The sequence below is a fragment of the Eleutherodactylus coqui genome, chromosome 4, assembly GCF_035609145.1.
Source record: "Eleutherodactylus coqui strain aEleCoq1 chromosome 4, aEleCoq1.hap1, whole genome shotgun sequence".
NCBI lineage: Eukaryota > Metazoa > Chordata > Amphibia > Anura > Eleutherodactylidae > Eleutherodactylus > Eleutherodactylus coqui.
In genome coordinates this window covers 170494862-170520479 of record NC_089840.1, presented here as the reverse complement: position 1 = coordinate 170520479, position 25618 = coordinate 170494862, and the positions used below count along the sequence as shown (strand labels likewise).

The window sequence follows — 25618 nt, the reverse complement described above, 5'->3', positions numbered from 1 at the left end:
TCCCCGACTCTGTAGTTTTGAGCTATCAGCAGCCGGGGATTTAAAATCCCGCCTGCTGTTAGCTCTGATTGTGATTGGCTGAAGTGCTTCAGCCAATCACAATCAGAGCTACCAGTAGACAGGGATTTTAAATCCCTGCATGCTGCTAGCTGAGAACTATAGAGCCGGGGACAGAGGCAGAAGTCGCCGCTGAGCCCTGGCAGCCGTCAATGACTTTTCAGGGAAGGGCTTCATAAGCCCTTCCCTGAAAAGCCATTTAAAAGAAGTGTAAAAAAAAATTTACTTACCTGTCGGCTGCTGCTGTGCCCCCCGCAGGGATGAAGAACACATCTGCATTCGGCAGATGTTTCCTTCATCCCCGCTAGTTAAAAGAATTCCCTGCTGCTACATCTGCCACATCTGTGGCAGATACAACAGAGGAATTCTTCAATTCTCTACCGCAGCTGTCACACGTCAGCTGCGGTAGAGGATTCTGCTGCCGGCAATTGATTTCAGGGAAGGGCTTTAAATATAAGCCCTTCCCTAAAAATCAAGTAAAAGTGGTTTAAAAAAACAAAAGAAAAATAGATACTCACCCGCGGAGGACACAGCAGCGGCTGATAGGTAAGTAATTTTTTTACACTAAAATTTTTCTTTTTCAGGGAAGAGCTTATATGTAAAGCTCTTCCCTGAAAAACAATTCAGGTGTGCCAGCAGACTGTTGTCTTCAATGGAGCCGCCGCCAGCAGCAGCGGCTCCATTGAAGAGAATGCTTGCATTTTTTTTTTTTTACACCAAAATTTTTCTTTTTCAGGGAAGAGCTTATATGTAAAGCCCTTCCCTGAAAAAGAATGCAGGGGTGCCGGCAGACCATTGTTTTCAATGGAGCCGCCGGCAGCAGCCGCGGCTCCATTGAAAACAATGCGTGCATTCCCTATGGTGCATGCATGTCCTATCTTTACAGGCACGCACCTGTAAAGCACGAACATGTTCCTACACCATAGGGAATGCATTGTTGCAAATAGAAGCGTGTTTTTGCGCGTGTGTATGTAGGCTCAAAAACACGCTCGTGTGAACGCACCCTAAGGCCTTAGTCACACGGGCGTAAAACGCACGTATATACGCGCATAAAAACCCACGGGCGTATTTACGCGCGTAAAAACGCACCTACAAAAGATAGAACATATTGGTGGCAATGGACATGGTCACGCGTTTTTTTTTTTACGCGCGTATATACGCGCGTATTTACGCCCGTGTGACTAAGGCCTTAAGAAGATTTTAGTGAAGTTGGCCCGATAGAGACACAAAATGATTTTTCCACTAATAGCTCATCACTAGCTTTTTGCTCAGAAAGAGTGATGGAATAGTTTTTATACAATGTGTGTTATAATCAAAAGACCTGCCTAGAAGTGTTGTAATGCCCTTTTGACTGATCAGTGTATTAGTTTACAAGGGACTACTGTAGAAAATAGATAGCTCAGTAACATTGTTATTAAATCTTCCCATCATAAACGCAGCATAGGACATTCACCTTTTTTGGGCAATGCCACACATCAGAACTCAAAACAGGATTAGCACAGAAGTTACTTATTGAGTTGTTGCCTGCTTAGCCCTAACCACCATGACACCAGCTCAGACTGAGTGTTTTTAACTTCTTCATGACGTCTAATGTAAATGTCACTTCTAGAGCAACAAAGAACATGTCATGTTTGGAAGAATTGGGAGTTGGCATATAACAGCATAAGTAGAGCAATGGTGAAGTTTTCCAATGTTAAATTAGTTTCCTAGAGTATTCTGCAAGATGTGTGTTCTATCCTAAGGCCTGTCTACTGGTGTTTAAATGTTGAAAGTCTTGAACCAATGTAGGTTCTGATCTTAATCTGTAGGTTAGTATGAGTACATCAATACCAAATTTATACAGTTTTTTTAATGTAGTATTACTTAAAAAAATCTAAAATACTTTGAAAAAAAATTAGCTTTCTGGCGTTATCTTTTAAACCCATTACTTTTTAATTTTTCTGTCGATGCAGCTGTGTGAGGGCTCCTTTTTTGTGATGTGACTTGTAGTTATTATGGGCACCATTTTGGAATACATATGACTTTTTGTTTGCTTTTTTACTTAATTTTTTTTCTTGGAAACGGGGTGACCAAAGCAAAAAAAAAAACGCACTTCTGTGTGTGATTAATAATGGGATATTTTAGTAAACTTGACTCATATGAACACAGTGATAGCAATTTTTAAGTTCTTTGAAATGTATGTTTATTCTTTGATGCTACAACTGGGAAAAAATGTGTTTTCTTTTTAAACTTGTAATATTTTTTAGCCTTTCTAATTAAAAAAATCTTTTTTTTGATTAATTTACTTTTTCTTTAGTATTGCATATTGCACTTGAACTTGTGATCATTTGATCGTTTAATTGCTTATACAGTATAATTCTATTGGATAGCATTATATGTATTTTCACTAGCAATTTCATCACGGTGGCCATTAGTATGGTTTCCTATACCATCAAAAGGCACTTGTGAAAGGCACAGAAACTGGAGGAACCTCTGATAGGAAGAGGTCTGACAGACCAAAGGCGACGATAAAATCAGATGACATATTTTTGAGAGGCAGCAATTTGCATAATTGGCGCCTCACAGCAAAAAAATGTTCAAGCATAGCTTAATGCAGCGAAAAATAAACAAGTTTCAATTTCAACTTTGAAGAGAAGACTTCTATCTGCCGCTTTCACAGGTAGATTATCAGTAAAAAAGCCACTGCTAAGATTGCAAAATAAAAAGACTTGTCCGGGCCCAGCAGCACCTCCAGTGGCCTACTGAAAAGTGGGAGAAGGTCTTATAGATTGATGTACCAAAGATGTCAAATTTTGATCTATCATGCAAGGTTTTTGTATGCCGTTCGAATAGGTGAAAGGATGTTTCCTGAGTGTGTGACACCAACATGGAGGAAAGAGGAAGCATGATGTTTGGGGCTCCTATGCCGGATCCAGAGCAATTTGAACAGGATGACTAGTACACTGGACAAAAAGGGCTGCCACAGCATTTTAATATACCATGCAATACCCACTGGTGTACTCCAAATTGGTCAGGGGTTCATATTACAGCAAGACAATAATCCAAAACTTACTTCTAGGTTATTTCTTCTCAAGTAGTTCTGACAAAAAGAAGCCAGTAGGCTTCACAGACTCCAGACTTGAAACTGATTGAGTTTATTTGCGATGATCTGGACAGAAGGGTGAAAGCAAAGCAACCTACAAGTGCAGCACATTTGTGGGAACTACTGCAACAATGTTGGGAAGACATTTCTGAACAATATCTGAATGCAATTGCAGAAAGAAAGCCTCGATTGTGTGACGCTCAAAAGGGAGTTTGGGTGACAGTTTTGAGCGTTCACTTTGAATAAGTGTGTAATTGATCGCTATCTTCTGCATACAGCTGTTGTCTTCTCGGATCAGTTAGCTGGTATACAGCTGAGCACTCCAAGCGTGGTATGCAGAAGACAAGCAGGGCCGCTTGTCTTCTGCATACTCCTGCTGTATTCACAGAGCACTCAGCTGGTATACAGCTGAGCGCTCTAAGCAGGGTATACAGAAGACAGCTGAACCACTTGTCTTCTGCATACTTCTGCTTTGTTCTCTGAGCGGGATACCAGCTGAAACAATAGTATCAGCGGTATCCCACTGAGAACTCAGTGTGCGGTCCTGATAAGGCTCATCGTTTTCTTTCAGCTAGCTGAAAGACAATGATGAACGAATCCTTAACAAGAACTGCACGATAGCCGCACATTTAGACCCAGCAATTCTCGCTTAAAAGACGTCTTTGAGCGAATTTTGAGTGAGAATTGTTGAGTCTAAATGGAGCTTTATTCATTTTACCTTGTTTATTTGTTATATGCTTTCCTTTCAAAGTACATTCGAGACACTGACGAGTTGTGTGTCTATATATATTTATAAATATATATATAGTGTGCATATATAAATATATATCCCCTAGAATCTTGATTCAAACTATGTAATTTCCCTTCAATATACATATTTACTGAAGCTCAAATTAGTTGCTTCTCAGTAATATACTACAAATTGGCATCTAGCAATGTTGAATATTCAAAAAGTGACATTTTGTAGTGAAGACCAACTGAAATAAGATGCATGTTGTAAAACTCAGGGAGACTGAACCTGCGCATTAATGCACAAGCACAAAGACAGTCTTCCTGGATTCAGCCATTGTAGTGGTGTTATTTTTTTAATAGGTTTTCCTATTGGATTATGGGCAGTGGGTGAACACAGACAACAATGTCTTCCTGTGCATTAAGAATATAAGGTTTTTGTTCTTAAAGAGATTAACATGGAGCACAGACTTTTCCTATAATTTAAAATTGCTTCATCACTACTCTGTCCTTCCTGGTTGCTGCTTACCAGAACATGCTCTTGCTGCAACCAATCACTGGCAGAAGGTCACTATTGCGGCTAGTGATTGGTTGCAGCAGTCACACGTCCTGGTGAGCAGTAGGAAGGACAGAATGATTGAGAAGCAATTTTAAGTCATGGGAAAACCCCTTTAAAGGGGTTGTCCCGCGCCGAAACGGTTTTTTTTTTTTTTCAACCCCCCCCCCCCGTTCGGCGCGAGACAACCCCGATGCAGGGACATAAAAAAAAAACCGCTCAGCGCTTACCTTAATCCCCGCGCTCCGGTGACTTCTATACTTACCGGTGTAGATGGCCGCCGGGATCCTCTTCCTCCGTGGACCGCAGCTCTTCTGTGCGGTCCATTGCCGATTCCAGCCTCCTGATTGGCTGGAATCGGCACGTGACGGGGCGGAGCTACACGGAGCTACACGGAGCCCCATAGAGAACAGGAGAAGACCTGGACTGCGCAAGCGCGTCTAATTTGGCCATTAGGCCATTTTAGACGGCGAAAATTAGACGGCAACCATGGAGACGAGGACGCCAGCAACGGAGCAGGTAAGTATAAAACTTTTTATAACTTCTGTATGGCTCATAATTAATGCACAATGTACATTACAAAGTGCATTAATATGGCCATACAGAAGTGTATAGACCCACTTGCTGCCGCGGGACAACCCCTTTAAGCCTTTTTTATTTGTAACAACCCACCAATACACATGAGCTTTCAACCCTTACCTTGAAAGTACAGGGTGACCTATGTAACATAGCCCGACTCTGCAAATATGAGTGATAGAACAAGAAAGTGGATTGCTTTTTTCAAAGCTTGGTTGATTTACTCATGTTACAACAGATACTGGAAGTGGTCCCCTAATACTTTTTTATGCTTCTCTGGGCACATCGCAACATGTTGGATGATAATGCCTGTAGCTCTTCAACGGTAAAGCTACGGATAGTGTTTATTATGTCTTCCTTAATTTCATCCATGTATGAGGTTTACTAGTGTACACTTTCTGCTTTAAATTTTCTCACAGATAAAAATCACACGTGGATATGTCAGAGGAACTCAGTAACCATAGCCCTTTTCTCACAGCTCTCTCTTCTGTAAATAGTCCAGATCCTGAAGTGCCATGACATCGATAGCCTAGGATAAGCTTGGGATAGCCATTAATGTATTTACTTAAGTGGGACAAATTGGAATGCCAGACATAGCTGACCCAGGACGAAGTGGTGGCAAAATGTGCTTTGCGGCACAATGTTTTCTACTTGGTTGGAATTATCTTCTTACTATGCTATGAATACCATCAGTGACATAGCAATAAGGGTCACAGGGGTCGCAATCGTGAGTTTGTCCATAAGCATGGAGGACCCTCAGCACTAACATGAACTTACAAATGGCAGGCAGTGTTCTGCCCTCTGCAGAAGACCCCTGAACTGTGGTCTGTTGGAATCCCTCAGTGGGCTCAGTGTGTAGTGTCCCCCCACAGCCCTGCTATATGTGCTCTACTGCTACAGGGCTCAGTGGCCATTGAATGTTTACAAACCTTTAAGATCCCAATTGTCTTCACTGCTTTACTGCTGTGTGAGGAGGACATGTCACCTTTCCAGCAGTGATAGGGTTACAGCATCATCATTTCACTCTTCATGAAAGTAAAATATTTTGCTATTTGTTAGCATTAAAGAGGTTGTCCTACTACAACAACTAGCCATGAATTAATTAACAACAATTAAAACTTACCCCCTCTTCTCCCACGGCTCTTCCCATCTGTCTTTACAGCACAAGTCAGATGACTACTGCCTTAGCGCTCACATCCAGGGCACCATGATACCAGGAGTTCAGGCCTCTGATTGGCTGAAACGGTCACCTGGCTACTGCTGTAAGCACAGACCAGAGGCGCTGCAGAAAAAAGGTAAGTGTTGCTGCTTTTGTTATTTTAGCTTATGGCCTTTGATTAATTATATAATTGTTGTTTGATAATATTTCTAACCCATACAATGTGAAAGATTATTCTAAAATAATCATAATAGATGAAGTCATCTTGTACATTGTAATTCAAGGAAAATCACAATGCTCAGTGGTTAGCACTGTTGCTTGAAGGTAAGCAGAGCTGGGTTTGAATCTGACAGTAAACAACATCTCATATTTTCTACGGCTGTTTGTGTAGGTTTCCTCTAAGTGCCCCAGTTTCCTCCCACACTACAAAAACAAACCAATTGCTTAATTGGCTTCCAATAAAATTAACACAATCTGTGTTATTTAGGGAAATTAGGATGAAGCCCACAAGGGACAAGGACTGAAGGCCCATTTAGACGGGACGAATGTCGGGCAAACGATGCCCGACACTTGTCTCCGCACATACTCGCCCTCCTGCTGCTGCACGGGAGCTAGTATTGCTGGCTCACAGCGGGGAGGCTGCAGTAGATTTCTCTCCTCACGCTCCCCCACCCCTCTTCAGTGACTTAACATAGCGGCCATTCAATACTGAACGGCTGCTATTTACACTGAACGCTCATCGTTCAGCTCATCGTCCATCGTTTATACTGCATAAATGATGGATGATGCTGATCGTTCATCATTCAGTGTAAATAGCAGCCGTTCAGTACTGAACTGTTGCTATGTTAAGTCAATGGAGAGAGGCGGGGGAGCGCAAGGAGAGAAATCTCCTCCAGCCTCCCCGCTGTGAGCTAGTATGTGCGGGGACAAGTCTCGGGCATCGTTTGTCCAACATTCGTCTAGGCTAAATGGGCCTTGATGTGAATGGTAATCTCTGTATAGCACTGAACTAATGCTATCAAGTTACTTGAATGTAGATGATGTTATAGTGACTAATTTTGAGTAACCTAAAATATTTTGGTAAACAAATCTAGTCATTTCTGTTCTCTCTACGTTGGTATTACACCAAGGCGTTATATAAAGCAGTAGAGAGTGACCTGCCTTAAAAATGATTGATACAATAAGGAAAAGAAAACAAAGCGAGATAAAATAAGCAATTTCAATAAAGAGTATCCAGATCTTTTACAATACTTTGTGGCAGAAGCATGAGACAGAATTCAAAACAATGACTTTATCTTATCTTTCAATGGCAAGAAGACCCTTCAGAGCATTGAGTGTGGCGAAAACTTGGGAAGGTGCTTGCTGGGTCTTCTGGCAGGGAAAGTATTGAGCCGTCTTTCATGAAAGTAATAGTTTGACACAAAGTTCCATTATAACTTTCCCATAGAAATGGCTGTTTTTCATCCTGGATTTTTGGGCAAAGACTTGACAAAAAATATATATTTATATATATTTTTTCTTTCTAATGAATAAAAATAATTTAAAACACTAGAGGCTATACATGACTATATAGGTGCAGTTCATTTATAAATGAAATATTTTACATTTGCTTCTTTTAGTCTCTATATGTGTGCTCCACACAGGCCTGTTGAGTGCCATCCCTTCTCCAATCACTGGAACGTTTGCATGTGAGGTGTTGTTTTACAAGCCTGAATATGTCTTCAAGTTCCGTGAAGAGGTCTGAGTTTTTATTTGCTTTATAAGTTTATTTTTCAATCAACATTCATCTTCGACCTCTCGGATTGGCGGTATCAAGCTGCTCGTCGATTTGTATTGATTAATCTGATTAGCCATGTGTGTGCTCATTGGCTTAATCTGAATGTTTCTGGGATAAGCGTTTTCCATTTCATCTGTATACCATTTCTTTTCTGCTGTGGAACAAAATTAAGGAATACAAGAGGGGGAAGCAGGGCAGGAGGGGCAGCAGAAGCAGATAGAGAAGAGATATGAAGAAGGAATAGAAATCAATGTAACAGAGATCCATCATTTCCCAGAACCAACACGATGAATGTGTGCATTTACAGGGGTAACATTTGATATAGATAGATGTTGCATACAGAAGATGTTATTAAAAATAATAATAATAAAAGTAGCAATTTGGCCAAAATAGACATAGAAGCATTAGGGGTTAGTAGCAGTGTGGAGGAGCGAAGGCAAGAAGCAGAATGAAAGGGTGGGTTTAAGGAAAGACAAAATGGGAGAAAGGGAAATAGTCATAGTTAGTGCTAGAAGCCAAATAATACAGTCTTCAAAACCTAGATGAAAACATGATTCAAATAAAAAATAGAATTGTGAGAAAAAGAGGAAGCAGTGATAGGGAACCAGCAGATAAAGACCTAGTTGCACACTAATTCTGTGCATATTATGAGATCTGTCCTCTAAGTAGACTAATTAGAATCTACCAGAATTCTACCCAACCCTTGTCTGTAGGCTAACACATTGTAATGAGGCTTTGCTACTGACTATTTCTTGCTAGGCAAGCCTGCACAATCTGGTCATAAACACTCAATGATTGTTGTTGATGAGCGGAATCCTATTTATTTGTAAACTGCTGGTTCATTCAGGTTGGCAGGAGAGGGGTTAACTGTCTCTAATAAAACTGGAATATTTCAGTTTAATTCGTGTTCTTTTAAAGCTCCCAGATCTCTTAGAACACATCACAGGCTCTGAATTATGAATGAGGTTTTAAAGAGACGGATCTGGATGCATCGTTTTAACAGTGGGTTGTATTAAAACCCTGAGATGTGTACACATCAAAATAATTTCAGCTCCATTTAAAAAGCCATTTAGTCGGTATGTGACACATAGTGGGACATATTTCATTCGGCAACAGCCAATTGTGCCTCAAAGCAACCTTTTCAATGATAGTGTGTTAAAAGCTTATCTCTGATCAGATGAACACATTTCATATATAATGTTTAGGATTATTATTTTTTAATACAGTTTTTATCTACTTTCCCTCACCCCCACCTCCCACCCCCCCACCTCAACCGACGTTCACAGGAGACAGGATAAGCAAAGATTTTGTTTCTGTTTAGTGAAATTCTTGGGTCTTCTTACGCTGTTTGTGTGCGCTTAATGCAGGGAAGTTGGTAAAGTGGAAAAGGCGTCACTAATAAATTCAATTTTCAGAAGTAACATCAAAATCTTTAAACTGATGTTCCTCTTAAAAGCTCAGAGTTCCTCAGTTAGCCCATTTGCCTACTATTTAAAGCAAGTGGCAATTATTTGTACCTCATTATATTCCCTAATGTAGAAGGATATATCACTGTAGACATGTGAAAGTAATGTACAGAACTTAAAGTGGTGTTCTGGTTGAAAGAGGACCTGTCACTTGTCACCTGTCCTGATAGGTCTGCTTTAGTAAATACTTGCATCACTCCTTAAATAACAATTCTGGAGCATCTTTTCTTAGAACTCTGCACTGTGCTGTTCCTCCAATCTCTAACCTGAATACATTGGCAATTGGGTGTTACCATTCATGTGGTGCATCCCTACACAGTCTGGTACTATCAGCACTGATTGGACAATGTGAGAGTGCATAGGGACACTCCCCCAATTGGTAGCATCCAGCTGACAATTTACCCATTAATTTCTAGGTTGAATAACAGAGGAACGGCACAATACAGAGTTACTAGAACAATGCTCCAGAACTGTTATATTATAGTATTTACTAAAACAGATGTGTTGGGAGAAGGTACATCTTCTCTTTAAGCAAGTGACGGTTATTCTTTGCAAAATGAAAAGTTATACAATTTTTCGAATGTCATTTCCATATCAATGTCTCATAGTTCTCAAGATCTCTGCTTGCAGTCATTTTATAGAAACCTGACTTGTTTGATAGCAATCTGTCTTGGTCATGTGATCCTTCGGTGCATGGGGGGATTTCAGATTTTCTGTGGATTTGCACTATGGAGTGCTTACTGCAAATCTGCAGCAGATTACAGTACAATGTGGATGGAGATGAAGTGTATCTACATAGTAACTAAGGCTGAACTGCTAAATGTGTTCTTGAAATACTACTTGTAGAATTCAGCATACACCGACTGCGGAGAAGATGTGGCCAGAATCTGGTGCTACTAGGTGAAGCCGGATGATGTATCTATGCAGTGGCACCCAGACCCTCTATCACATGAGACACGGTAAGTAGGGGTCTCTACTATTAACTCGTTAGGCCCCTGGAGCTTCAAGTTATAGTTTGTACTTAAATGAAGAAAGACAAGCTGATTACTACAAAATACGTCTCGCCTTCCTGTAGTAACAGTGAAACCAAACACACACAGAGAACAAACATAATATGGCAATGGTAAGGAGGAGGGAAGGTTCTGAAATGGGGACAACAGTCAAAATACACAAGAAGAGCAGCACATGCGAGAAGGCAAGCAAGCTATGTGAGGAATCACATAAAGACAGTAGCGACAGAACAGCCAGTTCACATCAGTATTCAGAGTAAAAATCAAAGTCAAACCACACTACACAAAACACAATAAGAAACAGGAAAATACCAAACAATGGGAACCCCTTGCCAGCTGGAAGAGCCTGTAAAGTCCTACAGAGATAGATTTATTGCACTGCATTGCATAGCCAAAGCATTCCAGCAGTAAAGGGGATTGGATCATTGAGACCTATTTCATTATAATGTATCCTGTATCTCGATGTCACTCATTGTTCAACACAAGGTTTCACAAGGACAGAGTTATAGAAGGAGAAGGAAGCCCATAGAAGCCTCTAGTGCATGCAGAACTGGGAGGATTCATACCTTGGCCCACTCTATTCATCCTTGTTGCAATTTAGAGAAAGAAGTAATCTATATGAGTCATTCCAAAACCTTTTATACAGTTCAAATCCCTGCATCTAAGGTAGACAGACATAGTAGCTGTTACCTTAATGCCTATGGTGCACATTGTTAAGGTGCGGTAGGAGGTACATGCTATTGTCAGCACACATCTCCTCATCACTTCACCCTAAGTCTATTTCATGCTCCAGTAAATTAAAACAGTTTCAAAATAGTAATAAAACATATTTCATTAATCAGACATCATTAACATTAACTAATAGAAATTTTAATATCATTAGCATGTGGCCAGTGCTTATTTCTACGCTCACTGAATGAGCACCTGAAATGACTCCTAATTGAGCAATTGCTGAATAGCACAGCGCTACAATAAAATATGGGTGTAAATCAAGCGCCCATTAAATGTACTGTACTGTTTGAAATACAGAGACTCTTCAGTCAAAGATTGGTTAATTCTCTTTTCCATTAATCTGCAATAACATACAATAAAAAAAAAACAGTGTTGGTACTGCAGTCATTAATCTGTACTCATGGGTAAATTCATTTAGCAAGTTTTTGCATAGCATGAGGTCTTGGGCTTAAACTACTTATACTACTTAAACTACACTTTAGTCCTGAACCTGCAAAGTCTAAATCTGTTTAAGTATGCCCGATTCCCAAAATAAGCAGAATGTCCAATAGATGGACAACTCATGAAACAATAAAACAGACAACATGTCCATGGGTGCTCTATGGCACGCTGCCATGAAGGACAGATTTTGAATAGCACTAGTTCTCCACTCCATTTTTTGTTGACGAGTAAAGAGAGACCTTCTAAAATCTTTCTATTGGGAAAACAAACGTGTTAAAAAGGAATACGAGAGACTCCTTAACTATGCGACTGACGTTCTCAAAACGACCGTAAGTCCTTAAAAGACAGCAATAAAAAAACTGCAGAAAGCTTTAATGTATTATAGTTTGTATACCAGTTATCTGGTGTACAACAGTCAAAATTTTTGGCACATGCTCCAAAACTGTGACTTTTAGGGCTTTTATATTGAGCTCCACCACTTCTACAGCCCATCACATTTACTATAATGTAAACCAGTTGCGTACATTATAGTGGAAGCCTGCTCCAACATGGTACAGGAAGGTGCCAACCAACGTGACAAATGTATAAGGAGACGCAAACCTCTTAATACATTTGTGGCAGGAAGGCTGATACATTATTTACTTAGATCAACGTATGAACCGCTGGTCTAAGTAAATGAACCCCAATACGTTTATGCCCACCATGAAGAAGAAATACTCATGGAATAATCGTTCATTGCTCTTACACAAAAGCAAAAAGCATATATGATAGAATAATAGCTAACCCGTTCATCTGATTATACAAACACAACATTTGATGACCAAAAAAACAGTAAAATGCTAAATAATATAAAAATACAGTTTAGCTTATTCTATAGAAAAATAGTCACACATTAACCTATTAAACCATTCCATCACTTGCCAAGGTACATTTATTTGACTTTTAGGCAACTAACCATGTTTTCACAATAGAGTTTGCCTGTATATGGGACCTTCACATGGACACAATTGTTCTGCAAGGTACAGAATTTGTTGTTCTGTAAAAAACTTCACACCAAAATTCACATGCCTAATGCATGGATTTTCATGCGGAATGGAAAATGACTTAATTCTGCCAGCAACTATGCCTCAAAGTCTACATTTAGACACGCAGAGTTCAGTGCGGATTTCTGTGATGACAATTCTGCTGCGTCTTGTGGACCAATTTGCGTTAGTGTGAAAGGTTCATAACCAGCACATCTTAATGCCTCACAACAAATACTCTCTTGTGGAGATCAAGTTAATACAAAGTTTAAGGGTAGTGGATCCTGGGAATAAGTATGCAAACTGTATGCTAGCTGTCTTTCTACCCTGTAAGATGATATCTCTTAGAAAGGCTTATAACATGACTTAAAGTAAATCCGGCATTCCAGAGCCACCCGTGAGTATACAACATCTTTTGGATTTAGAAAATGGCTGTTAAGCCATAGACCAGTAAAATGACTAAAGGCACCAATTCCCTGATATTTAACAAGCACCCATCAAGAGTATAGCATGCGATCGGTGCCCATTATGGTTGTTTACATGTGGCAGTGGATCGTTAATGCAGTGATGAATGCTTGTTGATGCGATTGTTTGTCCCCATACAGCTTCCATTTGTTGGCTACACATTCCTGGTTCTACAGAGAGATGCACTGCCGGTGAGCGAGCTGACGGGTGAGCATTTGCTTGTTCCTTGCCTGATCGTGATCATAGTCACACAGCTAATGATCGAGCAAATGACATGTTGTGCCTGGTCATCAGCCTGTGTAGAAGAGCCTGAAGCCTATAGGAGCCCTCATCTAATAGTCATAGACTTTAGGCCAATACTTTGCAATTTGACTAAGCTGCCTGATTATTAAAATACCTTCCTGTGATACAAAACATCCTCCTTCTCTCCATTTCAGGCAAAATAACCAACACCATGGTGGGCACATTTTCTGAAAATATTGTATCTACTTTAAAGGGGTTGTCCCGCGGCAGCAAGTGGGTCTATACACTTCTGTATGGCCATATTAATGCACTTTGTAATGTACATCGTGCATTAATTATGAGCCATACAGAAGTTATAAAAAGTTTTATACTTACCTGCTCCGTTGCTAGCGTCCTCGTTCCCATGGAGCCGACTAATTTTCGCCCTCCGATGGCCAAATTAGCCGCGCTTGCGCAGTCCGGGTCTTCTGCTCTCTTCAATGGAGCCGCTCGTGCAGAATGCCGGCTCCGTGTAGCTCCGCCCCGTCACGTGCCGATTCCAGCCAATCAGGAGGCTGGAATCGGCAATGGACCGCACAGAAGAGCTGCGGTCCACGGAGGGAGCAGACCCCGGCGGCCATCTTCAGCAGGTAAGTATGAAGACGCCGGACCGCCGGGATTCAGGTAAGCGCTGAGCGGTTTGTTTTTTTAACCCCTGCATCGGGGTTGTCTCGCGCCGAACGGGGGGGGGGGGGGGGGGAGGGGGGGGTTAAAAAAAAACAAAAAACGTTTCGGCGCGGGACAACCCCTTTAAGGTAAAGCTATAAAGCTAGCGAGGGGCTCAGATTAGAAGTTGAAGTTGCAGAGCCGAAAATACATTAGAAATGGAGCTTGTACAACTCATCAACATGGCATGCAGTTGTTTTCGATGGAGCTTCCTCTGACCTTAGAAAGAATAGCACAAATAAGTTTTTTTTTCCTCTTTTTATTCTGAAATGTTTTTTTTCCTTACAGAATTGGTTTACAGAACATACACAATGACTGTGAAGAGCTCGGAAAAAGAACATGCAGCAGAGAGTCCTTAGCGGAAAGCTAAAAAGAGTTGTCAGGTGACGTGCAATAAGGCACTGAGTGGTTCGGATTTGGAGAACTTGTGTGATTTTGGCACAATATTGTATTCTTTACATTTTCCTCCAGAGGGCATATACATTACTTAGTCTGTAGAATTAAAAAAAATGTATGTATTGGAATATAATATACAAAAGTTCAAGACCATCTGTCCATCAGTTCTTTTTATGACGCATTTATATGGTTTCATGAGGCGTTTTTTTAAAGTTAAGGGGACAATAAAGGCAACACAAACCTAATACACACTGCACTTTTTGGAAAAATACCGCTACAGTTTCAGATGCCATTTTTTGAATCAAAAGCAGAAGTGGATCTAGCAAGAAGGAAAATTATAAGACTTTCCTTTATATTTCTTTTGAATCTACTTATGATTTTGGCTCAAAAACAGCATGAACTGCCACAAAAAACGGTGGTATTTCTCCAAAGAAATGCTATGTCTAAAACCACCCTATAAATGTACAAAAAGAAAGTGCTCTGTCCTCCTCGTATGGCAGTATATTCTATGGCTGCACTTTTGCGCAACTTTTTCCCATTCAATGGAGAGGGATAATAGAGATATTTTTGCCTTTATCCAGAAGAAAAAATGATTGCCTATAGGAGGTGCAGAGTTTGCAGTTGAACACATCACTGGTGTTCGAGGGGGGCCCACAGCCACATAAGATGACACCAGTATTGATAGTGAATTATATGTGTTTGGCCCTGGTACATGCTATACATTGGGGTCCAGGAACTTCAAGTTATGTGTCTAATAGGAACTAAGCTGAGCAGTGCATGCTGGGAAATGTAGTCCACATCAGGTTGTAGATTACAGTGATTGTGGTTCATTAAACTCAAAGTGGCCTTGTGCTGAGCAGGTTTCATTTTCTTTTAACCTGCGCCATGCAAAAAAAGATGATTACAGCCTCCTTCCATTACCTATAGCTTTGTAAGTAGTTCCCAACACGTAACCTTGTACCTCCGCATCATCATCAGGAAACTAAACTGACTTTCCACACATTTCTCACCTGAGATTCATGTTTCATATGACATAGCAGATTTGTCATGTAGGCTGTGCTGACCCATGTAATTCAGCATCTTGGTAGCAGTCAGTACTCTGCTTGGCCATGAAAAGGTAAGTATAGTGTAGAAAACATTGATCAAATCATGGAGAGCAGAAGAGTTGACTTCACGCAAGTATCTAAAACTGCACTACGAAAATAAAGTCTTCTATTTGTACACTTAGGCCTCATGTCCACAGGGAAAATCAGGCCCGCTACGGACTCTCCATGGAGAATCCGTAGCGGGTCCCTCCTGCCCCGCGGATATGAGGCATAAAAATAAGAATTAACTCACCTCTTGCCCGCTCCGGATCTTCCCTTCGCCGCGGCATCATCTTCTCTGCGTCGCGGCCGGATCTTCTTTCTTCGGCCCCACGCATTCGCCGGCCCGAAGAAAAAAGATCCGGCCGCGACGGAGAGAAGATGGAGCCGCGGCGAAGGGAAGATCCAGAGCAGGTGAGTAAATTCCGATTTTTGTCTCCCGCAGATCTGGACGGCTTCCATAGGCTTCAATAGAAGTCCGCGGGAGCCGTCCCCGCGGGAGACCCGCACGAAAATGGAGCATGGTCCAGATTTTTTCATGCTCCATTTCTTTAAAAATCACTTTTATTGACCATCCGCGGGTATTTATCTACCCGCGGGTGGTCAATGCATCCCTATGGGGTGCGGATCCGTGGGCAGGAGAAGAGTTAAAATCCGCTGCGGATTTTAATTCTTCTTTTGCCCGTGGACATGAGGCCTTAGAGTCCATTGACCAGTGTTTAATAAGCGTTCCAAAAACAACCCTTAACCACCTGCCTTTTTTTACTTATTTCGCTTCTTCTGAAATTTTTCTTTAACCCCTTAACGACCAGCGTGTTTTGTTCTAAAAGGACCAGATACTTTTTAGGGATATTACCCATGTGGTAATTTTACGGCTCTATTATTTTTCTTCAGCCACCAAAATTATTTTGCTGCAGTTTTTTTTTCCATGACATAGGCCTCCTGCAGACGTCCGGGTCAGATCCCGCTGCGAGATGCGATCCGTGTCCCTGCAGTGACCACTACGGCTCACCTCCTCCAGGCGTCTCCCCGCTCTGCTATGTGCCAGCTGCCACCCAGCCGGTACATGCGCAGAGCAGAGCCAGCGCGTCACCAGTGCCATTTTTTCTGTGCGGGCCTCTGCCAGGCTCACACAGAAATAGGACATGCCGCCATTTGTTTACTGCACAAGTTTTCATGCGGTCAAATCGCGGCTGTCTGCATAGGATTGCATTATCTGCGTGAAAACCCGTGGTGGAATTTCCGCCCGTGTGCAGGAGGCCATAAGGGGGTGATTTTATTTTATATCTTTTTTTCATTGATTTTTTTTCTAGTTTTCAGCTTTATTGGGGGTAAAAAGCTTAAAAGATTATTTAATTTTTAGTTGTTTATTTTTAAAATTAGTATATTTATGCAAAAATAAAGAATGGGAATGGGTATGGGTTCCTCATTTTGTTTTGGACATTTCAATCAGATTACAGGATGCATACGGCGATGGTTTTGGTTGGTGTCGACAGTGGGTCATTTTATTTATATATATATATACACACACACACACACATATATTTATACATATACACATATATATAAATCTATGTTCCCCATGGCGTCATATAAGAGTTCTGGGGGTCATTGAGGTTTTTTTTTTATTTCACACTGCAGCATCCATAGGAGCCCCAGTTATAGGAAAAAACATTCCCTTGTGTACAAGTAGTCACTAATAGAGTTGATCTACGTTTGCTAGGACCCTGCAGCTCAACTGTGCCACTGGGCACCTGGCAACCACGTGAACGCCGGGTCAAACAGCAAAGCAGCACTTCTGCTTTCTCTCTTTACTACATAGGGCTCATTGAGCGCTATATGGTTTTCAAGAGAATGCAGAAGGGATTAAAAACAGACTTTGCCTTCTCCTCCAGGTTCTTGGCTGTGACTAACAGCCGAGGGCCCGGCGTGCTCCTGCTAGATTGCAGGAGCAGGAGCTTTAATCCCGAACCATATTTTTACCTTCGGCCGGGATTGCAGCCCCAGACCAAGCGCTGTAAATTTACGGTGTTTGGTCCTTATTAGGTTAAATGTTTACCACTTCACAAAACTCTCTTTCTGCTTAAATATTCTCCTTCCTTCCCACTGTTTTCTTTTCCAGGTTTTTGGTTAGTAACAAGCTGTTGAAAGGGTTGTATGAGATTGGGGAAACATGGTGACTTGCTTTCATAAACAGTGCCATTGTTGTCCATTGTCTGAATTGGATTGAGTTGCAAAACCAAACACAGTCCATGGACTGGAGTGGCACTCTTTGTGAAAGAAATCAGCCCTGTTTTATACTCCTTCAAACCCCTTTTAAGTGTATCACCTTAAATGAATGGCAGATTGTTTTTCTCTTTCCTCCATTGATATGTTGGAAAATGTTGCTATCATTTTACACTTAAAATTCTGTAATTACACAATTGTAAAAAAAAATCTCCACTAGAAATTTTTATAATGAAATGAAACTTTCTATGTGTAATTGTAACGTTGATATAAGTCTGTTCATCTAATCACACCACAGCACTCATCATTTGCATATCTGCCTGAGATGGAACTGCATGCCAGGTTCTGCAGCAAAACAACAACTTCTTCTAGGGAACAGATTTTATTTATCAAACAGTGTACTTTGTTTTTAAGTATTTTTATGTTCCCAAACGTCTGCTAGTAGTTCATGGAAACAGACAGCAGTATCTTTCCAACCTCCTGTCAAGCATGTCACCTATCAGCTTAGTTCCAGATGTATTGTGGCCCTTTCACCCAAGTAGAATTTTCCACATTCTGCACTGCAAGTCGTGGTAAATTTCACAATAAAATCTGTAAGGCGCTGTGCGGATTTTGATCTGGGATGAAACCAGCTTAAGGGCTCAGTAGACAAGCGTTTTTTCACACATTTATAGGCGTGTTTTAAAAACGGCTCTATTAGAACCAATGCTTCCCAATGAAAGCGGTCACATGCCTGTTTTTTAGAAATGCCTAAAATTCGCACTTGCAAAAGATAGGACATGTGGTGCAAATGCACCCAGTCATGTGATTTTTTTTCTACACGCGATGTGTGATTTTTTTTTTCCTGCACCTATACATGCGTGAAAAATTTGCTTGCCTGACTAAGCCCTAAATCAGCCTGCAGTTTCGCACCACAATCTGAAGTTTCTATTAACAAATACAACCCTAGGTGTACCAGTTATAATAGTAAGATTATTAATGCCTAGGCATAAATTAACCATAGGTTACACCATGAGGGCTTATTCACGTGAGCGTATATCGGCCGGCGTTTTCACAGCTGGACGATATAAGCTACCATCTGATGTATTGGATTCCACTGCATTAGATCACACAGGTGTATTCCCGCAGCGTAAAAGTGTCTGGCTGGGCGCTTTTAAGTCTGGCAGAAAGGGTAGTCCTGGATATATCTTCCTGGCCTGACTACAGCCACTGCCATAGACTCCTATGGGAGCCAATGACAGCAGCCGGAGAAAGGAGGTGGAAGGAAGTTTAACAGCGTAACTGCTAAACTCCCTTCCCCTTCTCCTCTCCGCCCCTTGCTCTCCGCCCCTTGCTGCTGTCTGCAATCCTGTCCCCTCCCATTGTTGGCTGGAAATAATGAGCAGGGAGGGGCAGGAGCTTAGCTCCACCCCCATCCCACACACTTTCACTACAAACAGCTGGAGGGGAGGAGAGAGGAGTTGAGACAGCTAGGGGGAGGGAAGGGAGAGACATCTCAGCATAGTTAAGCTGTCTTCTCCCTTCGATGGCATATATGCCAAGCCCGTGCATCACATAGCACTTTACTGGCAGAAATCAGCTTCTGATGTCTGGTCAGTCTATATGTTATTTAGATAGCTAGTTGTCATTATAGCTTGACTATCGCACTGGCTTCTATTAACCTGAACATATCAAGGCAAAAAAAATATATGGCCTCTTTGAACTGAGATTTTACTAGACCTTTTTAGTTCCTATTACTCTATAACATACAGGGTTGTTTTAAGTACACCCCTAATAGAGCTATATTAACCCTTTAGGTGCTCTTAGCGCGTAGTGCCTTAGCCGAGTATCCTCCCGCTCGTCTGTAAAGATTCGGCTGCCGGCGTGGGTGACAGGTGAGTTGCAGCGGTGAGCAGGGGGGAGAGAGGAAGAGAGAGATCTCCCCTCCGTTCTCCCCGCCAGCCCCCGAATCTTTACAGACGAGCGGGAGGATACTTGGCTAAGGCACTACTCGCTCGAGTAGTTAGCCTTAGCGAGTATACTCGCACATCTCTACATCTGAATGATCCTATTCTAATCAATGCATGCATGCTGTTGTGGTAACTAATTACATGAAGAAATATATTCTAGTACTAGATCATACACAATACTATCAGTAAATCTACTAAACTGATTAGGACCAATACTAAACCTTTTGTTCTGGCAGTCATCAGCTGTTACTAATACAATGCTAATAGTTGTCGCACAAAAATACTTAAACTATATCTGTCTACCATCTTGAAGATTTTAACCTCACAACAATCTGCAGTTAGCGCCGAGGATTATGATTGGGAATTCCGCAACAGCAAATTCCGCTGTGTCCTGATGGAAATATTCCACCCATGTGAAAGGGCCCTTAAGGTATTCTGCCAAAAAAATTTGCTGCAAAATCCACATGTGAGACTTAATATATTCTTGTTAATCAATAATCAGTGATATTCACATTCTACAGTCTGCATAAGGGCGCCCACCCACTGGCGATTTTTTTTTTCTTTGCGTTTTGCGTTTTTTCTCAAGAGCAATTAGAATTGAATGTACTCCTGTCCACTGGTGTTTTTTTTTGCGTTGCGTTGCGATTTTTAACATAGGAACTGTCAGTTGCATATGTGTCCTTATTTTTCTCCTAATGCACCCATGAAAGTCAATGGAAATTAATGGAAAAGCCGCGAAAACGCCGCGAAAACGCGGCAAAAAACGCCACAGAAAACGCTGCGTTTTTCACGCACGAAAATCGCAAACGCCAGTGGGTGGGCGCCCTAAGGCCTCCCTCACACACGGCATTTTATATAGCGTTTAGCGCTGCCTTTTCAGCCCAGCGCTAAACGCTGTACAACACTCCCATTCATTTCAATGGGGCTGCTCACACAGGGCTGAAAACACAGCACCTCCCAACGCTGCGCTTTGACAGCGATGCATGTTCTATTTTGGGCCGTTTTCAGCCCTGCGTCGCCCATTGAAATGAATGGGCAGCGGTTTTAGCACTGCTGAAAACGCGGCAACACTTAGTGCCGCGTTTTTGGCAGCGTTAACCGCTCGCCGATTTTCGGGGTGAGGGCTTGTAATAGAAGCCCTACCCCGAAAATCTGCCCCAAGCTAGGTAGAGAGAAAAAAAGAAAGTTAATACTCACGTAGCCGCTGCAGTCCGGGTCGCGGCCGCTGGTCTCTGCCGCTGATCCGGGCTTCCTCTGCACTCAGAAGTCTATTGACTGAGGCCAGGTTTGAGAACCCCGGCTCCGGCAATAGAGTGCTGTGATTGGTTGTCGGCGCCCAATCACAGCCCTTCATTGACTGTCTCAGCCAATCAGCGCCGGCAAGCTCTGATTGGCTGAGACAGTCAATGAAGGGCTGTGATTGGGCATCGAGCAAGCGCCGACAACCAATCACAGCACTCTATTGCTGGCAATAGACTTCTGAGTGCAGAGGGAGCCCGCATCAGCGGCAGAGAGCAGCGGCCGCGACCCGGACTGCAGCGGCTACGTGAGTATTTAGTTTTTTTTTCTTTTCAGCATTCTTGGCTGCGTTTTCAGCCGAGCTGAAAACGCAGCCAAAACGCTGGCATAAAGTATGCCAGCGCTGCCGAAACGGGGTGGAATGTGCAGTAAACGCAGCGTTGCAAAACGCTGCGTTTCTGCAAACGCCCTGTGTGAGGGAGGCCTAAGAGTCAATATCAGGAGAGAATTCCTGTGGACATCCCTGATAAGTCAACATATGGACCCATATTATTGTGTGTGGCAACACACGGACTGTGTATGAAAACTCATTGCATGCACTATTATGATCCAATTTACAGATGAAATGCTCTCATTCAAGGCATTGGGGATAAAAAAAAACGGACAGCACTCAGGTGCCCTCCATGTGTTGTCCGTTCTTTTTTTCTGCATCTTTATAGAAAATAAATTGGGCTTGTTTCAGTTTTTTATTTCAGACGTAAAAAACAGATGGCATATGGAAGGAAAAAAAAACAAATACATGAAATGACTGTGGGGACATAACAGAAAGACTGCATGTAGCTGGACAAGGATGGAAAAGTGTCAGTTTTGCAAATGTTAATTTTTTAACGCAAGTGTGCACCTAGCTATAGGCAGACATTTCTATCGCTTCCAATTTATGGGCATTGCCATATCAATGAAGGCACTCTCAACGGGGGCATTATTGGAGGAGGGAATGCTGACAAGAATTTAGGTGCCTTAACAGGTGCCAACAAGCCATACTTCCTTTGCCTAGGACCTAGGTATTTACAGTATACCTAGGGCTGGGGCAACAAACTGAAACGCCATACTGGGTGGAGGAAGCCTGTACGCCTCTGCTATCCGGCTACAACATTTATAAGATGGACAGTTAAATAGACGTGGCACGTGGATCTATGATTAAAGTGGATTTGTCAGGTCGCCTACGCTACTCTATTTTAGAGCAGTATAGTATATGAGAGGAAGTGCTGATCTTCAGGATATGCAGTTTCCATCAAAGTTATTCAATCCTCATTACAAATTAGGTTTAGTTTTCAAAATTACAAAATTTCAGCTGTTTGCAAAACAAACAAACAAACATGAACAATTTAAATAGCTCAAAACAACTAATATAACAAGCGGTTTCTTGTCAATTTTTTTTACTGACTGCTGCAGTCTCAGAATTATCCAACCCTTCATATCAAGCGTCTTTAATTCTCAGTGGAGCCCCTTTTGCTGTTATGACCTGCTGCACATGTGATGCATGCACCCAGTGTTCCTATAACTTTGAACTTGTAGACTATGCTTCCAACTGTATCTCTTGAAACATTCAGTGCCTTTGCCATCTATACTCTATTGTTTGTGCAAGGCAATGATCTATTTTCTTAACATTCTGCACCATTCTCTTGACAGCCATATTTCTAACATCTAATCAAATGTCACAGGCAACAAAGCCCTAGTCAGTGCAGGTATTTGATGTGTTTTCTGTCAAGTACACCTGATGCGACTAATGAAGCCGTTGCTTAGTTGTATCAGGTGTACTTGAGACAACGCTTGATTTGCAAATGTGTGCTCTTATGATGGATTCTAATTAGGTGGTTGAATAATTTGGAGACTGCAGTAGTCATTAAAAGTGGCATTTTGTGTTAAATCTGGAGAAACCACTTGGAATATTAGTTGGGTTGAGCAATTTAAATTATTTTTACTGGCTTGTTTTTTTGCAAACAGCTGAAAGTTTGTAATATTTGCAAATAAACCTAATTTGCAATGTGAGTTGAATAAATTGGATTGCTACGGTATAATTTTCTTTGATTTGATTCAGTATTTTCATGCTGCCCGAGAAGGCCTATGCGTCCTGCTAACCCCACTCACACACAGATAGTTTTAGCTCCTCCTCTGTACAAACTAATAAATAAATTTTTAATAAATTGAAAACTATCCTGGACAATAGTGTCTCCTCCTCTACTATACTGCCCTCTAATGGCGGTCATAGGAAGCCTGACATAACCGCTTTAAAACGGAATTACTGAAAATTTGGAAATGTGTTTCTATTAGCCAGTGTGGAGAGAAGCAGGCAAAGACTGAGGACTGGGCTAGAATACGAGTTAGGAATGTACAATAGTTAAAGACTGTGTCTACTCCGAGCACTTATTGTTGCATTCACGCACCTAAACATACAGACACTGATACACATGCACAGAGAGAAAGTCCATTCTAAAGGCTTCTCAACACAGGGACTTTGGCACATTGACATGCATATACATCATTAATTCGAGGACAAATATACCTATCTGCTTTGAAAAAATATATATTAATATGTATGCACGTAGGTATGTAGATGTTTGTGAGAGTTGTCCCTGCTACTTTGCAAAAATAGTAGGCGCTTTGGTATCAGTCAATGGCTTTGATGACCACATTAGTAAACAGATAATACACAACAATAATGCAATGTTTTTGAAGAACAGAGAGAAATGCCCTCACTGTGGATCCTTCAATTAAAAAATGAGTATTTTCACCATCACTCTGACAATTAGGGAATTGTGTATTATTATTATAGGCTTCACTCCTCTTAAAAGAAGGGCAATAGTGAATAGTGACCGTCCTGCAGAGGTCTGCGGAGCTGTGCGAGAATGCAGTATACTGCTCATGACTCCCGATGGCACGAGGAAGATCACCTCTCTCTGCTAACTGTTCACGGCCCCCAACATATAAAGCCCCATATGGCGGATTTTTGGGCAGCTTTTGACATGGATTCTGCTCCAAAATTCATGCCTATTCCGCCTCCCATTCATCTGAATGGGAATCTGCGCCACCGTGTTCCTGAAAATTTTTTTCCACCACAGATTTGAAATCCACGACGTGTCAATTTTTAATGCAGATCTGCACAGAATCCGCGTCGGAAACCCTGCTCGCAGATTTTGCCTGTTCAAAAGGCATGCTGATCCGCGCCAAAATATACAACACAAATATGCAGCCTAGCCACAGATTTCTGCTGCAGTTTTAGAGGTGGAATCTGCATCAGATTCTGCAGTGTGAACATACTATAGTGGTTTTTAATGACAGGTTCTACAAGGAGGGCATATTTATATATTCTGTAAGTCACAAACATTAGTATTTTCATCAGTACTAATCAGCAAGTTCATGTCCATAAAGGAGACCTGATAGCTCAGTTTTAACTATACTTCATTTGCTGTACAGAAAGCGCCTTACCCTACTTGTACAATGGGTTGCGTCTATGTCCTTATCTCCTAGGGAAGAGGGAATTGCTTTTGGGCATATCGGCTGATGAACTTGGCACAAGAAAAAAATTTAAAAATACCTTGTTGGGCACATTCAGAAATGAGTAATGCTCAGGGAAACTCTTGAAACCCTGGTATGTATCAGAAAGAGTTGTGCAGGATATATATATATATATATATATATATAATAAAGATAATGTCAGAAAAAAATCTGCGTCATTGTTTCCTGCAGATCCAACATACTCTACATACTGTATAAAGTACGTTCGGCCAGAGACAGAATGCCTTGTCCAGAGCCAGAATACAAGCATTCAGCTACTCTAAAGAAGACACATCCCTGCAGTATTAGCAGCCCAAGTATCAGCAAAATGTCCAAGGCAAATGCTCCTTCCCTGGTGAATGGGTCTCCTTGGGACCCTTGTGCTTTCTGTTTCTATATCGGGCTTGATGTACTGTTTTCTGTTCCTTTCACACAGCCTGCAGGAAATAATGCAAATGCACCTCAAATGCATGAGAGCTGTTAACAAAGAAGGATGAATAAATTATCTACATCTACATTGCTTTTATTGCTTTATGATATAGCAACATGACATTTTTGGACTTTCAAGACTATAAAAATACCTGACAGTTTTACACGTTTATGAATTGATTTTGTTCTTGCCTCTACTAAGTAGCCAGTTTAGTCCATTTCTACTGAATTGAGAGAACCTAAATATATGAAGTCTGAAGATTCTTTACAATTTTAGAATATATATAATGCATCAAGTAAAACCTCATCGATCTATAGGTGACACCTACACCTCGCCAATAACTAAATACTGCATGTCACGTTGAACACCAGTGCCAAATGTCAGAGCAAAGTGCTTCTGCCAATGAAAGTAACAGTGAATAAACCCAACACAGGGCCAAAGTAAATTACTGCTCAGTAATTCGGAGAATGCTCATACATAACTGTAAAGCTACAACGAATGGAGCACTAAAACGCAGAAAATATAAATCTTTATTGCAGTCAATGGAGTTACTTCTCCCATATCCATTAGTTATGTGATGGTATAGTATCTCGTTGATGCTTGCCGGTTATGAGAGCCAACAGGTGGCGTATATATTTATATTCACAGTATTTATTCTGACACTTGGTCTGTTTTACCACTTTATAGACAGTATCACTGTCAGTGTGTTGCTGCCTGA

General features: G+C 41.4%; 1 protein-coding gene across 1 annotated transcript in view; it reads right to left on the bottom strand.

Annotated features, from left to right (window-relative positions):
* Positions 1-7378: 7378 nt before the first annotated feature.
* Positions 7379-25618, bottom strand: part of KCNMA1 (potassium calcium-activated channel subfamily M alpha 1) — a 466431-nt gene continuing 448191 nt past the window's right edge. The window contains exons 28-29 of the mRNA XM_066600372.1: positions 10979-10998; positions 7379-8090 (exon numbers count right to left, since the gene is read on the bottom strand). Coding sequence (XP_066456469.1) covers positions 7936-8090; positions 10979-10998 — 175 coding nt within the window. The 3' untranslated portion in view covers positions 7379-7935. The remainder of the gene's footprint in view (positions 8091-10978; positions 10999-25618) is intronic.